General features: G+C 41.4%; 1 protein-coding gene across 2 annotated transcripts in view; it reads right to left on the reverse strand.

Moving 5' to 3' along the window:
• VIT (vitrin) overlaps positions 1-16,445 on the reverse strand; it is a 125,627-nt gene that overhangs the window by 84,481 nt on the left and 24,701 nt on the right. For both annotated transcript variants that reach the window (XM_010838615.1, XM_010838614.1), the window contains exons 2-3: positions 13,520-13,589; positions 3,192-3,257 (exon numbers count right to left, since the gene is read on the reverse strand). In XM_010838615.1, the coding sequence (XP_010836917.1) occupies positions 3,192-3,257; positions 13,520-13,571 (118 nt within the window). In that variant the 5' untranslated portion in view covers positions 13,572-13,589. The remainder of the gene's footprint in view (positions 1-3,191; positions 3,258-13,519; positions 13,590-16,445) is intronic.

Consider the following 16,445-nt stretch of genomic DNA (forward strand, 5'->3'; position numbering starts at 1 on the left):
TAACACAACCCTAATCATTCTACTCTTCTTTGAAAACCATCCTCCCAGCCTATGCTGCTGCAGTTAGAGTTTCTCTCTCAGGGATTTGAAATCAGGACTGAGAGCCATGGTCTGCATGAAGCAGAGTTGGCGGGGGGTGGGCTGGGCGGGTGGGGGCTTGGGCAGTGAGGCAGATATATAGAGAGGAGTAGCGGCACCAATTCTTGGGGTCTTTCTGCCTGGGGTACAGTCCCAGTGAGTTCCATCTGCCCTTCCAGCCTTGGGTTCTGCAAGATACTTCCTGTCCTGCCCAAATCTCCTTTTTTTTCTTGCGTAAATTGCCCTTGGATTTCTGCTGCTGCTGCTGCTGCTAAGTAGCTTCAGTCGTGTCCAACTCTGTGCGGCCCCATAGACGGCAGCCCACCAGGCTCCCCCGTCCTTGGGATTCTCCAGGCAAGAACACTGGAGTGGGTTGCCATTTCCTTCTCCAATGCATGAAAGTGAAAAGTGAAAGTGAAGTCGCTCAGTCATGCCTGACCCTCAGCGACCGCATGGACTGCAGTCCACGAGGCTCCTCCGTCCATGGGATTTTCCAGGCAAGAGTACTGGAGTGGGGTGCCATTGCCTTCTCCTGGATTTCTGCTAATTGAGCCTAAATAACCTGCACTGAAATGCTCCCCATTGCCCTCATGATGAACTGCAAATTGCTGAATACAGTAACAAAGCTCTTTGTGATCTGGTGCCTGCTTACCCCTCCATCTCTCATCTCAACACATCTGCCTCCCGCTCTAAACTTCGGTGATACTAAACTGATTTTTTAGCTCCTTCTGTTCTTTAGGCCTTGGAGATGCTTTTTTTCCTTTCTAACACTCTTTCTCTTCATGTTTGCCTGATCAATCCCTATTTGGCCTTCAGATATCAGTGTTGGCGTGTCACTTCCTCCAGGAAACCCTCCCAGATACATAACTTTTTTCTCTATATTCTTGGAGTACCTTTAGCTCCCAAGGCCTAGCATATATATAAGACATCATAGTTGCCTGGTGACTTGCCTTTCTTCCTCTCTAGATTTTGAGCTCTGTGAGGGCAAAGTCTGAGTCTCAATCACTGTTGTATCTGAGTGTTTAACAGTACCTGGCACCAAATCAGTACTTGTCAAATGAATGAATGATGTGCCTCCCTTGCTATCAGTCACCTGCCCCAGTGGCAGATTAACAACGTTGAATAGAAAAAATGAAAATTACTTTGGGCTCAAGCTGTAGACTACAATTTGGAAATACTCCTGAAGTAAAGAATCAGATATCACCATACTTTGGGAATATCCTATTACTTTCCTTGTATCTATCTTCCCCCTTTTTAATGACTGTGACAGAGTTTCTAATTAGAGAAAAAACTTCATGCATATATTGACTCAAAAATGCTGTCTCACTAGGGAGATTTTGTGAATAAGGTTAGAATTCAGCATATCAGAAATTCAATCCATTTGAGATCTCTCTAAGAGGTTTCCCCTTGGGTCGTTTAGCACAGACTTCCATAGTCACTGAAAACTGTTGTCATGGTAATCATGGAATCTTTCATGATTTTTGTATATGAGTCAATGAAGATACTGGAAACAATCCAAAGGAATTCATACTTGGGTGTGCATTTGTTTCCATATTAACCCAATCACTGTTTTGAACACACATCTGCCCCTGGGCCAATTCTCTTGGCTCCCAGCCTTGACAGGAATAAATAAACAACTAATTCCTTTTTAGTATTTCAGGCTAGGAGGCTGTGGATGGCTGCCCTTTTGGTCTCATTTCAACAGGAAGTCATGCACAAACGGCTTAAAGGAACAGAAAAAAAAAAAATGCTGCGTGAAACATCTCTTCTTCTATTTCAGAATTTTAATGTTGCTGATTTCAAGGCACCTAAATCTAATGCCTAAACAGAAGTTTCTGTTGTAGAGAGCACAGAACACTGAATGTACCTCAAGTCTTTCTTTTATGGGCCTTCTTAAATATACCTTAATCCAAGCCTCCATCGAGTCTACAAATTCACATCCAGGTAGTTCAGTGTGCTCAGAATATTTGAGTGTGAGATTTCCCATTTCTGTCCCATTCTGCTAGTTCCCCCCACCCCACATCTATTTTCTTTCCTTTCCTAATAATAGAACACCTTGCATTTAGGAGGCATGTAGATTCTTGAAATCAAGACCTTTCTATTCTCCCTGAATGCTGGTCAATGGTATTTAAGTCGAAGTGGTGTATTTGACTTCCTGGACTTATCTTTAAAGGGAGTAAATATGTCACCTTCTTCATCCCTTCCTACTGACTGGAATGTGGACATGCTGGATGGAGCTGAGGTAGCTATTTTGGACAGTGAGTTGAGAGCCATGCTGGGAAAAGCAGAACAGCAAAATAGAAGGAGTGTGGGTCCCCGAAGATTGTGAAACTTCCATAAAAGCCTAGACTATGTTTATAGGAGAGAGAAAGGAACTTCAGTCTTATTTAATCTATGGTTATTTTGGATTTTCTGTTGTCTAATCTTAACTAGAAGCCAAAAATGAAATTAATTATTTCTCTTATCACTGATGGGGTGTGAATTTTTTTGTGAGATTATCCACTGATCCCAGGGCATGCTGGAAGGTGGGCAGCTTTGCTGGATTTTTGCATTAGCCAGACTGAATTTTCTGGTGTGGGGAATTGAGACAGCATTTCCATGGCAGAAAAATGCCTACTTCAGATTAGTCATAGAGACACAGTGTTGTCTGGCTTTGTATATACATTTTGAATTTTTCTAATATAGTGAAACATATCTACCCTAAAATAAGAACTTGTATTTCAAATGCTTTTTGGAATAAAATACAACAAATAATGGACTTCTCTGATGGCTCAGTGGGTAAAGAATTCACCTGCTAATGCAGGAGACACAGGAGACATCGGTTCAATCCCTGGATCAGGAAGAACCTCTGGAGAAGGAAATGACAACCCACTCCAGTATTCTTGCCCGAAAAATCCAATGGACAGAGGAGCCTGGTGGGCTACAGTCAAAAGGGTACTAAGAATCATAATTAGTCTGAGTGCAAAGTAATTGGGATAAGAAAATAAAACTCAACCCCAAAACAAACAAACAAAAAAAACCCTAAACTTTCCAAATTAACTGAGACAAGTGTGACAGTCTTCCACATGGAAGACACAAGTCTTGTACTAGTGAGGAATTGCAGCTTTACTTACTGAATTTGGGCCTTTTCATTTTCTTCATCATTTCTTGATTAGATTGTATTCCGGTCACCAGCAAAACTACATGAAGAAAATGCAAAAAAATCTGATCAGTATTATTTCACTAGATACTTCCTCTCTTTTGACCTTTATACTTGCTTCAATCACATGTTGAAGTATTCTCATTAGTAAAACTAATTTCCCCTTATTTTATGGTTGAGGAAATAAGATGTATCATTTGTGCTTTTCTTAGCCTCTGCTGAAAGGGCCTTTCAAAAATATCTCTTGGCTATCTGTCCTTTGTTTTGCTGTCTCTAAATTTCACCACACCAACTCCACCATCTTTACTTTTCAAAGACAGGAACACAGGTCTAGAGAAGCCCACTGCTCTGCTGGGACCCAGGAATGCATGACAGAGGCGAGATGGGCGCCCAGGCCCTTCCTGTGCTCTTTCTTCTGTTCCACGCTGTTTCCTTTAAGCCTTGTGTTTTTAAAATATAACATAGACCGTTTTTTCCTTATTACCGAAATAATAGATATTGCTGGTAGAAGAGTATAAAAAACGCACAAAAACAGTACTACAGAAAATATAGAGGAAAGCAAAAGTGTAACATTTTCAGGCTTTTCTGTGTGTGTGTATTCATGTGGGTGCTTTTAAACAAACTTTTGATGATCCTTATACTGTTTACAAGGTGTCATAAACGTATTGGTTTGGCTAAAGAGTTCATTGGCATTCTTGATACCATCTTATGGAAAAATCCACACGAACTTTTTGGCCAACCCAATCTTTCTACTTAAAGATATGTAGAGACCTTTTTTTTTCCCGGTCATTCAACGTTCCTCCCATAATAATCTTAACTGCCTGCAAAATATTGCAGTGCACGGATGTATCATAATTGAGCCAACTCCTTATTTAATATAAATAGCTTCCTCTTTGCATGGATTTCTTATTATTTCCTTAAAATAACATTCCAAATACAATTTCTTGTCTGAAAGATATGCCCACTTAAATTTTTGACATATATTGTGAAAATTTCTCAGAGCAATTTTTTATTAATAATCTCTGAAAATTCTCATTCCTCTGTACCTACACTAATTGTACTGGTAAACAGAAAAGCACATTTTTCCTTTCAAAAGGCTGCTCAGTCTCTATTCTTTTTCCTTCCTCTCCAGGAATTCTTCTACCTTACCTACCCAAAGATGGTACTGCTGTAACTTACTTCCATTTTAGCCACTCTTTTGAGAAACCCATTTTCTGGATGCAGTTGGGATTCTGGAGGTGAACATGAGGCAGTAGAATAATTAAAACAGGCATTTTACTTCCTACTTTCTGTGCCTTTTAAAATGTTTATTTAACAGAGCATAGATGCTTGATTGAGGCATAAATCAGGACTTAGGAATTCTTTAATTGGCAACTGTCTTTGAAGAAAAAAGTGGCAATGTCACCAAGTGTTGATTAAGAAAAATTTTTATATATCTTATGATTCTCTAGCTGGGCTGTGCCAGTAATGTACCTCCTGAATTATCCCCAGTTCTGACTGCTTAGCACTCGTTGAGGCCTGGACAGTTGACATACCATGTCCTCCAAGAACAGAACCATAAAAGAGAACTGAGTGAAAACCAAAAATCTAGCCAAGCAGAATGAAGGCAGACATTTTTTAGGTGTTATTTACTTCTGGGGTTTGGGTGGGTGTGAGTGTCCTGGAAGTCTGATTTTTATAGTAGTCTCTGTGTCATTTAACTCTATCCAAAGACCGCATCTTCATTTTATACACAAAAATAAATAGCTAGAATTAAAAAAAAAAGGATAATAAATATATAGAAAAAATGATGCAAGTTAAGTAGAAAGAGCTAAATAGTAATAAGTTTGGTTATCAGTTCTTGGTGGAAAACCAAGTTCTGTCCTTCTGGGGCTGTGTGCCTGTGGCGAGTGGTTTATAAGTCTCAGTATCATTAGGACTATAAATATTTCAGTAAGACCACCCCATCACTCGCTTTTGCTCACCCAAGACCCTCCAGGCTTAAAACATGCAGAGCTGGGTTCACTTTTACAGCAGTGGTTAATAAAGTCATTATTTGCAGTGGCAGACAGAGGCCCTCCCCTCAGCTTAGATGCTTGTTAATTAAAGCTGCCCAGAAACCACTCCTCAAGGGGAGGGCTGGTCAGTAAGGCCGCAAAAGTGCTTGTGCCCTGAAGCAAATCTTCATTCCTCGTCATTAGGGCCCTTCGTGGTACCTTGGAATTGCAATGGAATGCTATTGCCTTAGAATTGGGGTGAGAGGAAAATCTGTTTTGTATTCCTGTTTGTAGGAAGAGACAGAGCACAGAGATGGATGACTGATGCTCACTTCAAAGTCAAAGCAGAACACAGGTCTGAAAGTACTTGCATGGGAGTAGTTAGTTATCTGGCCACTGAGGCCATTAGAATCTAGAGGCTTTGAGGAGATCAAGTCTAGAGTCTGAAGTTCCAGGGCAATCATGATTTACCAACTCTGCAACAATACTTCTCAGTTTTAAAGAATTCAGTGTTCCAATTTTGACTAACATGAAAAGTTCTCACCTTTCACTAGTCATGCTTGACATTTCAAAACAAAGTAAATATTAAAATTATTTTTTCAAATAAAAAATTTCCTCTACTTCTCTTTTTCTCTAATGTGGCCATCAGGATGGTTAAAATGGCTGAGGTGCAATTGCTTAAAACTTCAACAGTTTAAATACATTACCATCCAGATAATTTATAGAGAAAATACAAATGAGTTAGCTTGAAACAATGTTAAATATCATTAATGATTAAAAAAATGCAAGCTAAAGCAAAATGACATTATTTTTTCCTCTATTGTGTACTGAATATTGAACTCAGGATTATAGTTATTCCTGGCATGAATTTGGGATTAAGGCAGTCCAGTACATGGTTAGTAAATTCTGAGCAGGTAGAGTCATTCTGGAAAGCCATGGGCAATACATTTCAGTAGCCTTAAAAAGCATTTCTATTCTTTGTCCTAGAAAATATATACTTAGTAATATATCCCAAGTTATTATCAGAAATATCTAACTAGGATCCAACTAGTCCATCCTAAAGGAAATCAATCCTGAATATTCATTGGAAGGACTGATGTTGAAGCTGAAACTCCAATACTTTGGCCACCTAATGCGAAGAGCTGACTCATTGGAAAAGACCCTGATGCTAGGAAAGATTAAAGGCGGGAGGAGAAAGGGACGACAGAGGATGACATGGTTGGATGGCATCACCGACTCGATGAACATGAGTTTGAATGAACTCTGGGAGTTGGTGATGAACAGGGAGGCCTGGGGCGCTGCAGTCCATGGGGTGGCACAGAGTCGGACACAACTGAGCAACTGAACTGAACTGAATCAAAAATATGACAAAGATTTAGATTTATGTAAAAGATATTCATTACAGCATTATTTCTTTTCCTTTCTATCTTTTTTTTCCTCAACTGCACAGCACTGCATGCAGGATCTTAGTTCTCCTACCAGGGATAGAACCTGCGCCTCCTACAGTGGAAACACTGAGTCTGGACCACCAAGGAGGTACCAGAGCATTATTTCTAATAGCAATCTGGAAGTAATGAAAGGTTGAACATGTCCCAACAATAGGGGAATCCTAACCTTTTATTAGGGCTTCACAGGTGGTTCAATGGTAAAGATTCCGCCTGCCACGTAGGAGAAGCGGTTTGATCTCTGAGTTGGGAAGTTTCCCTGGAGATGGAAATAGCAACCCGCTTCAGTATTCTTGCCTGGGAAATCCCATGGGCAGAGGAGCCTGGTGGGCTCCATGGACTCCATACAGTTGATGGGCTAGAATGAGGCATTCTTATAAAAGTTCTAGACACATATTAAGCATTCAGTAAGTATTTACTAATTTGATCACTGGCTAGATGTTCTGGCACTTCATGTCTTTCCTTGAATGTATATGGATTCTCATTATAATTTATTACCAACAGGAAAAGTGGAACACAAGGGACTATTAACCATACAGTCCATGGGGTCACAAAGAGTCTGACATGACTTAGCGACCACAACAACAAACAAAGCATTGATTACGAATGATGCGCAGCAGAAGATTAAACGACCTGGAAAGCTCTAATCGTAATCTTGACTCTGACAAAATTAAAACATATACAGAGAGAAATACCTGGAACAAAAAATCCCAAAATTTTAATAATGGCGGAATTATAATTCCTATTTTGTATTTTCTGTGTTTTTCCCATTTCAAAGTATATTTCTTGTAAATACATACACACACACACATATATATTCTATATTTTTTATAGAATGTTTCTTTTCTTGTTAGAAAAAGACAATTGTTCTTTAATTTGTTCATATTGATACCATATTGATGTAACAATGAAAAACGCTTTCTAAAATCATTGGCATGGTTAATAGTCCCTTGTGTTCCACTTTTCCTGTTGGTAATAAATTATAATGAGAATCCATTTACATTCAAGAAAAGACATGAAGTGCCAGAACATCTAGCCAGTGATCAAATTAGTAAATACTTACTGAATGCTTAATATGTGTCTAGAACTTTTATAAGAATGCCTCATTCTAGCCCATCAACTTCCTGTTCGATCCCTTAGTGCCACTCAGGATACTAACTCAGGTGGTGTTAACAAGGACTCTTTCCTTGACCAACTTTAGTCAGGTTCCTCTAAGCCCTCTTCTCAACAAGGCTTTGACCTTGGGCTTGTGCGTCTGTCCTTGTAGGGCCGCCACCATGTGGTTTTAGCAAGAATCTTGTTTAGAGAGAATCTTGCGCTCTTGATATCTGATCATTCTGGTCTGCCTTTAGCAAGAATACTGTCTAGTCAGTTTTGCAAGAATCTCCCTATTCCCTTGCTATCCTCTCAGTCTTTTCCATTCCCTGACCTCTGCAACCTGCGCCTTGGCTATAAATCCCCATTTTTTCTTGTTGTGTTCGGAGTTGAGCCCAGTATAACACTGGCCTCTCCTTTCCCCTCTCGCAGTGGTTTCTGATTAGCATCTGTTTTTACTGCTTTAAATACTGTCCAGCTCTGGTGCTCTTTAACAGTGTTCACAGTACCTTCCTAAAAGCTGATTCATAATGCAGGTCATTTTAAATCAGCTCCAATTACCCCTATGCTTCGATTTGGAGTTGCATATTCAATGAAACACCTACCATCAAATACATCAGAGTTCCATGGCAGAAACAGGACAACTTATTCTCTATAATCACATAAGTCAATAAATTATACTTCAGATCACTGAATATTGAAGCTGGGAGGAGCTTTGGAGGTCATCTTTTTATTTTATAGAAAAGAAGCCAAAGTCAAGGTTGATATCTTGGCTAAATCTGCTGTTTTTGAGGGGGTGGGGACAGAAGTTGGAGCCAGAATGCATGTTTCTGGTGCAGCCTTAGACTTTTTAGGCTCCTTTCTCCCCATAAGTGCAGCTGTTGATTTATGTGCTGCTCCAATGACAGTGGGCAGCATAAAACTCTGCTACGTCATAAATTTACACATATTTAGAGCGACCAGGCTAGCTCTGATATGTATTGATTAAACACTTAATTGACATTAATTTAGAGGGCTTTGGGGGGATCACTGGCTGGTTCTGTGTGATATGGTGATTTATGATAAATATACATTTTGGCCTTTTGGCCAAGTTCCTGGCTAACAGCTCCCTAAACCCCTGGAATATCCTCAGTGATAAGAGCATCTTTTGTTATAATATTTGATTTCTTGTCCTCAGTTCCTGAAATCAGAGTCATAAAGGTGAAATGGATGTCTTGTTACTCGTAACAAGCCCCTTTCAGTTACAACTGTTTATGTTAATGAGCTGGCTTTTGAAAATCCCTGAAGATGACAGAGCTGGTTGCCAGGGGAACCAACCCAGAATAGAGGGTTGGAATTTATTCCCATCTCCTGATTTCCCAGGAGGAAAGAGGGGCTGGAGGTTGAATCAATCACCAATGGCCAGTGAGTTAATCAATCATGTCTGTGTAATGAAGCCTCCATGAAAACCCCAGAAGAGGGTTTCAAAGGGCTTCCATGTTGACAAACCAGAGTTCTCCCGTGTGCCCCTGTGCTGGGCCCAAATTCCATGGGGACAGAAGCTCCTTTTTTCATTACCTTGCCCTATGTGTCTCTTTTATCTGGCTGTTGATATGTATCCTTTAATATCCTTTGTAATAAATTGGTAATCTAGTGAATAAACGTTTCCTGAGGTCTGTGAGCTGCTCCAGAAAATTAATCAAATCCAAGGAGAGGGTCACGGGAACCTCTGATTTGTGGCCAATCTGTCAGAAGAGCAAATGACAACCCAACTTGCAGTTGGCATCTGGAATGTGTGTGTGTGTGAGACTGAGCCTTTACCTGTGGAATCTGATGCTATCTCCAGGTAGATGGTGTCAGAATTGAAGTGAGTTGTAGGACACCCAGCTGGTGTTGAGGAATCACTCAGTGTGGGGGAAAAAACACACAGAGGAATTGTGGTGTGAAGAATCAGACTCAGACTTTGAAACCTGAAATATCCAACATCCCTGAGAGAATACTTTATTTGGCCATGTTTTTTGAGTGGCTGTAAGATGTGCTGAGGACTTAAAATGCAACAATGAGCAAGACACAGCTCCTGCGCTTGTGATGCACAGTGTTGGGGTAGCAGACTCCTGAGATGAATACAATATTACAAGGTTATAATCAATACAGGGCTCCAGGGAAGCTCACAGGAAGATGATCTGATCAGTTAGAGGGCAGAGGAAGCTTCCTGGAGGACTGTTGGGATGTGTGGGGGTGAGAGGAAAAATATTCTAGGAAACAGAACCACATAGTCAAAGTCCGGGAAGTAAATGACTTGACTTTCAGGGGAATGAGAGGATCAGCACTTTCCACGTCCCTGGAAGCCAGGATTGGGCTCTGTGATTAAGAGGAGAGCAGGAAAGGATGGAAAGAGCCATATCAGAGAGGCCTCATCAGCAAGCAAAGTGCTTTAAGAGGCCTGGGCTCCCACTGTAAAGACAAAAGGAAAACATTGAGTGTTAAATCAGGAGAGTGGAATCAGATATGGGCTTTAGGGAGATTAATCGGGGTGTGTTGTGGAGAATGAGTTGGATAGGGATGTGGGTCAGGGAGGCTGTCACAGTGCTGAAGAGGGTTATGGGGAACTTGAGAGAAATAGTCCTGGGATAGTGACAAGCAGATGCATAAAGAGATGTCAGGGAGGGGGACATATATGGACATAGAGAAAGAACTTTGTAATAGGAATCTCCTTCTTCTACTTTGATTTCTTACTTTTGGGATGAGCCAAAAGTAAGGGAAATGGATTTTGCAGGTTGAGAGGGGCAGGTCAAAGAAGGACAGTCAAGTTCTTCTCGGTTCCACAATGTGGGGGACATGGCAAACAGGAACTGGACTCAGGGTTTCTGTGTTTTGTTCTGTTTGTTTTACTGTGGCTGAGTCCTTCCTATTCCTGACCTCCTGCCCCACCTCTATCCCACCGTGTCCACCTCTACTAACCTATAGGTTAGTAGACAGAGACAGCCTCTCAGAAGGGCAAAGTGGGAACGAAGGACCCTGTGCTCTTAACATGAATATTCCTTGCTTAGTGGTGGAGTCAGAACAAGATTCCCCTAGCCTCCTAGCCCAGCTTCCTACCAGCATGCCAGGAATCTCCTTGCCTTTTCAGCTGTGTCACCTCTTTCTCCTCCAGCCCTCAGTTCTGCTGTGTAGACTCCCTCTGCACAGACCTTGTGCATTCTGAGTATATTATGGGTTGAATTGTGTCCCTTCCCTCCTTCCTAAATTCATAGGACTTCCCGTTGGACTTCATGTTGAAGTCCTAGCCCCCACAACCTCAGAAGATGACCTTCATTGTAAATAGAGTGGTTGCAGATGTAATTAGTTGAGTAAGGATGAAGTCATGTGTGGGCTCAGTCAAGTCTGACTCTTTGTGACCCCATGGACTATATATAGCCTCCCAGTCTCCTCTGTCCATGGAATTTTCCAGGGAGGAAAATGGAGTGGGTTGCTATTTTCTTCTCCAGGGGATCTTCCTAACGCAGGGATTGAACCCTTGACATGAGCATTGGCAGGTGGATTCTTTACCACTGAGTCAGAGGGAAGCCCAAAGGTGAGGTCATCAGTTCAGTTCAGTTCAGTCGCTCAGTCGTGTCCAACTCTTTGTGACCCCATGAATTGCAGCACGCCAGGCCTCCCTGTCCATCACCAACTCCTGGAGTTCACTCAAAGTCACGTCCATCGAGTCGGTGATGCCATCCAGCCATCTCATCCTCTGTCGTCCCCTTCTTCTCCTGCCCCCAATCCCTCCCAGCATCAGAGTCTTTTCCAATGAGTCAGCTCTTCACATGAGGTGGCCAAAGTACTGGAGTTTCAGCTTTAGCATCAGTCCTTCATACTGGGCTCCTAGTCCAATAGACTGGGGTTATAAAAGGGGAAATTTGAATATAGACACAGACATATACAGAGGGAGAATGCCATGTGAAGATGAAGGCATAGATTGGGGTGAGGCCAAGGAATGCCAAAGATTGCCAGCAAACTACCAGCAGCTGGAAGAGAGGCATAGAACATATTTCCTTCTAAAGGAATTGGCCCTGCTGACACCTTGATTTTGGACTTTTAGCCTCTATAATTGTGAAAGAATAAAATTTCGTTGTTCTAAGCCCACCGAGTGTGTGGTATTTTGTTATGGCAGCTCTAGCAAACTAATTGGAGAAGGCAATGGCACCCCACTCCAGTACTCTTGCCAGGAAAATCCCATGGATGGAGGAGCCTGGTAGGCTGCAGTCCATGGGGTTGCTAAGAGTCGGACACGACTGAGCGACTTCATTTTCACTTCTTACTTTCACGCATTGGAGAAGGAAATGGCAACCCACTCCAGTGTTCTTGCCTGGAGAATCCCAGGGACGGGGGAGCCTGGTGGGCTGCCGTCTATGGGGTCGCACAGAGTTGGACGCGACTGAAGCGACTTAGCAGCAGCAGCAAACTAATACTGTCTAAAAGGCCTTTGTACCCTTCCCTGGTAATAGCTTCACAGTGACGTATAAGATCACTCTGCCTGACACAGAGTGGCCACAGCCCTATAGGGTCAGGATTAATAGACAATTACCCTTGGGCTTAGTGCCAAAGCCATCATCACTTTTCTTTCTTTCAGCAGGTTTACCTGCTGCTCCTTAAGGGCCTACCCCAAATTGTGTTCTCTGGTGATAAGCTTAAAGGATTTCATCTCTAAAAGTATGAGTTGCCAATGGTACACCTAGATAGCAAATTAAAAAGCAGAGACATTACTTTGTTGACAAAGGTCTGTATAGTCAAAGCTATGGTTTTTCCAGTAGTCATATATGGATGTGAGAGTTGGACCATAAAGAAGGCTGAGCACTGAAGAATTGATGCTTTTGAACTGTGGTGTTGGAGAAGACTCTTGAGAGTCTCTTGGACAGCAAGGAGATCAAACCAGTCAATCCTAAAGGAAATCAGTCCTGAATATTCACTGGAAGGACTAATGCTGAAGCTGAAGCTCCAATGCTTTGGCCAGCTGATGCAAAGAGCCGACTCATTGAAAAAGACCCTGTGTGTGTGTGTAAGTTGCTCAGTCATGTCCAACTCTTTGCGACACCACGGACTATAGAGTTTATGGAATTCTCCAGGCCAGAATACTGGAGTGGGTAGCCTTTCCCTTCTCCAGGAGATCTTCCCAACCCAGGGATCGAACCCAGGTCTCCCACATTGCAGGCAGTTTCTTTACCAGCTGAGCCATAAGGGAAAAGACCCTGATGATGGGAAAAACTGAAGGCAAGAGAAGGGGATGACAGAGGATATGATGATTGGATGGCATCACCGACTCAATGGACATGAGTTTGAGCACATTCTGGGAGATAGTGAAGGACAGGGAACCCTGGCATGCAGCAGTCCATGGGTTCACAAAAAGTCGGACTCAGCAACTAAACAACAAGGTCACGTCAGAGATAAGAATTATTTTTTTTTTTTAGAAATTAAGAAAAAAATTTCCTAAATTCAGAATCTGTCAATATGCTTTATGTGAAATATTTGCCAGTTGCTGAGTAATATACACACACACAAATATGTGTTTATGTATGTATGCTTAATATGTAATATGTAGACATATATCTGTAATATATACTTGCTTTATGTAAAAAAATATAGACATACATCCTGAATGTGATCTACATTTAACATTCTGTTAAACATCTCTCCAAAATGTTTATCCTAAAAAGATACACTGAACTGTTTATATGCTCTGTCTTGGATTAAACCTCTTGGCAAGATTCTTTGGACGTTAGGAGAATGTTAAAAGTGTATCCAGATACACATATAAAAGTACTTACCAAGGAACATTTCAATAACAGATGCCTTCATAGTGAGGACAACAATCCCCATAAATATCAAAATGGCACCCTAGAGAGGAAGAAACAATAACATCATCATTTTTCAGCCAAGAGTTCTGAATTGCGTGCACAGAGTGTAGGGAGGGGCGGCCTCATTTTGCATTGCCCTCTAGAGTCTTAAGATTTCAAGCTGTGGCTCTCTGTAAACAACACGTGGAGATGGAGGAGGTCAGCTGTAGTGGTACCCAGAGAGGCTTTTCTCAGAAAACCCATTCTAGCTGCCAGCCTCCCCTTCTTCAGAGATGTGGTCTTAGACTAAAGAGGAAATAATTCCGCAATTTCCTGAATATGTTCAACCAGTCTTCAAATTAGGACAAAAGTCACACTTACGGTATTTATAGAACATTTTTAGATTACAAACTGTTCTAGATTACAAAAGCGATTCATTCACTGTTTACTCAATAAACATTTACCAAACTCCTATTATACGCCTAGGGATGAGTTTATAAAAATGGAATTAAAAAATAGTTCTGCTCTTAAAAGACACAGTTTGATAGAAGTGAAAAAACATACGTGGACAGAAATGACCCTAATATTAGAGAGTGTGCAGGCAGAAAGTGAAGAGGAACTAAAAAGCCTCTTGATGAAAGTGAAAGAAAAGAGTGAAAAAGTTGGCTTAAAGCTCAACATTCAGAAAATGAAGATCATGGCATCTGGTCCCATCACTTCATGGCAAATAGATGGGGAAACAGTGGAAACAGTGTCAGACTTTATTTTGGGGGGCTCCAAAATCACTGAAGATGGTGACTGCAGCCATGAAATTAAAAGACGCTTACTCCTTGGAAGGAAAGTTACGTCCAACCTAGATAGCATATTCAAAAGCAGAGACATTACTCTTCCAACAAAGTAATCTAGTCAAGGCTATGGCTTTTCCAGTGGTCATGTATGGATGTGAGAGTTGGACTGTGAAGAAAGCTGAGCGCCGAAGAATTCATGCTTTTGAACTGTGGTGTTGGAGAAGACTTTTGAGAGTCCCTTGGACTGCAAGGAGATCCAACCAGTCCATTCTAAAGGAGATCAGTCCTGGGTGTTTTTTGGAAGGAATGATGTTAAAGCTGAAACTCCAGTACTTTAGCCACCTCATGTGAAGAGTTGACTCATTGGAAAAGACTCTGATGCTGGGAGAGATTGGGGGCAGGAGGAGAAGGGGACGACAGAGGATGAGATGGCTGGATGGCATCACCGACTCGATGGATGTGAGTTTGAGTGAACTCCGGGAGTTGATGATGGACAGGGAGGCCTGGCATGCTGTGATTCATGGGGTCGCAAACAGTCGGACATGACTGAGCGACTGAACTGAACTGAACTGAGGCCTCAAAAGGGAGAATAAGGGGACTTTATGGACCAGTGGTTCTCAAACTTAGCCACATATTAATATCGTCTGGGAGTTTTGAAAGGCCCTGATGTCCGGGCTGCATCTCAGACTAATTGAATGAAAATCTCTTGAGAGTGGGGTCTATCTAGGCATCAGGCTTTTTCAAAACTCCACAGGTAATTCCAATGTACAGCCAAGTTTGAGTGATTTAGAACAAGGCTTCCTAAAACTTAATGTACATATCTGGGGATCTTGTTAAAATTCAGATTCTAATCCAGAGAGTTGCCAAGAAGTCCCTAAGAATTTTAGAGAACAGAGAGATTATGTCAGCTGTGGGAATAAGAGAAAGTCTCGTGAAGGTGGCAGCAATTGGATTAACTCCGAGAGATGAAAATAGGAGACGAAGTGGCTCCAAGTTGAGGTGAACAGCATTTAAAGATGCTCAGAGGTTGGAAAGCACAGTGGATACAAAGATGCTATTGGTCTGTAGGGGTTCCAACTTCTCTTAAGGCTATGAGGAAACCTTAGGTTTATTCATACCACCATTAACTGAATGAATACTGTGCACACTATATTGTCTAGAATCTGCACAGTAAGCAAAGTAGCAGATTTTATGATCCCTGTTAAACAAATGAGGAAACTAAGGCTTAGAAAGGTAAATTAGAGGTTACACACATGGTAACCAGGCCGTGAGTAGGATTAGAATGGAGGTGGCAGTAGGTGGGAAGGATCTACCCTGGGCTTAGGCCATATGGAAGAATATGGTCTGTAGAGAATTTAAAGACTTAAAGTTGGTCTGCTCTTTATTATCCTTATAAACTAGCAATTCTAAACAATGTCAGTGATAAAGCTCTCCTCCTCTCTGGGGCAGATGGCCCCCACTATACTCACTCCCCAACCCCTCACCCCCCGCCTGCCACTGCTGAGTGGCTTTTAGGTTTTAGCTGGCATTCATAACTCTACCCCCTGCTATGTCCACTGGTGTGCTAGGAAACCTGCTGTCTGGAAAAGAAGCTCTGATTTAAAGCATTTGTCAATTTCTGTGGCATAAATCCTCCCACCGTGGGTGATTTTGAAGTCACCAAAGTGATGTCACTGCCTGGAGATTTGGAAAGAGAGAAACACAATCTGGTACTAGCTAAGTCTAGAGCAAGCATATAATTAATATGTAGATACACTTCTGTGCAGAGTTTATTAACAAAAAGCAATTATTAGATTATAGCTAGGGTAGTAATACAAACACTTGATACTATCAACTTAAAACTGATAGTTGAAAGGCTTTATTACAAACAAATTAGGCAGCAAGAGTAACCTCAAGCAGAACTGTCCCTTTGCTAATTTCCAGCAACAGCTGTAATGTGTTAAATTTCCCAATTAAGGTAGTTGACCACTAGCTAAGTAAAAGGAAAATGTTTTTTTCCTTCAAAATAGAAATAATCATACACTGTATATGATTGGCAATTTGATACTTAATTAGCTGGGTCATATTTTGGAATAATGTGATAACAAGTCAAATTTTTTTTTTTTTTGTCTTTTACTAGTTTGAGAAAC

This window comes from Bison bison, unplaced genomic scaffold, assembly GCF_000754665.1.
Source record: "Bison bison bison isolate TAMUID 2011002044 unplaced genomic scaffold, Bison_UMD1.0 scf7180017864100, whole genome shotgun sequence".
NCBI lineage: Eukaryota > Metazoa > Chordata > Mammalia > Artiodactyla > Bovidae > Bison > Bison bison.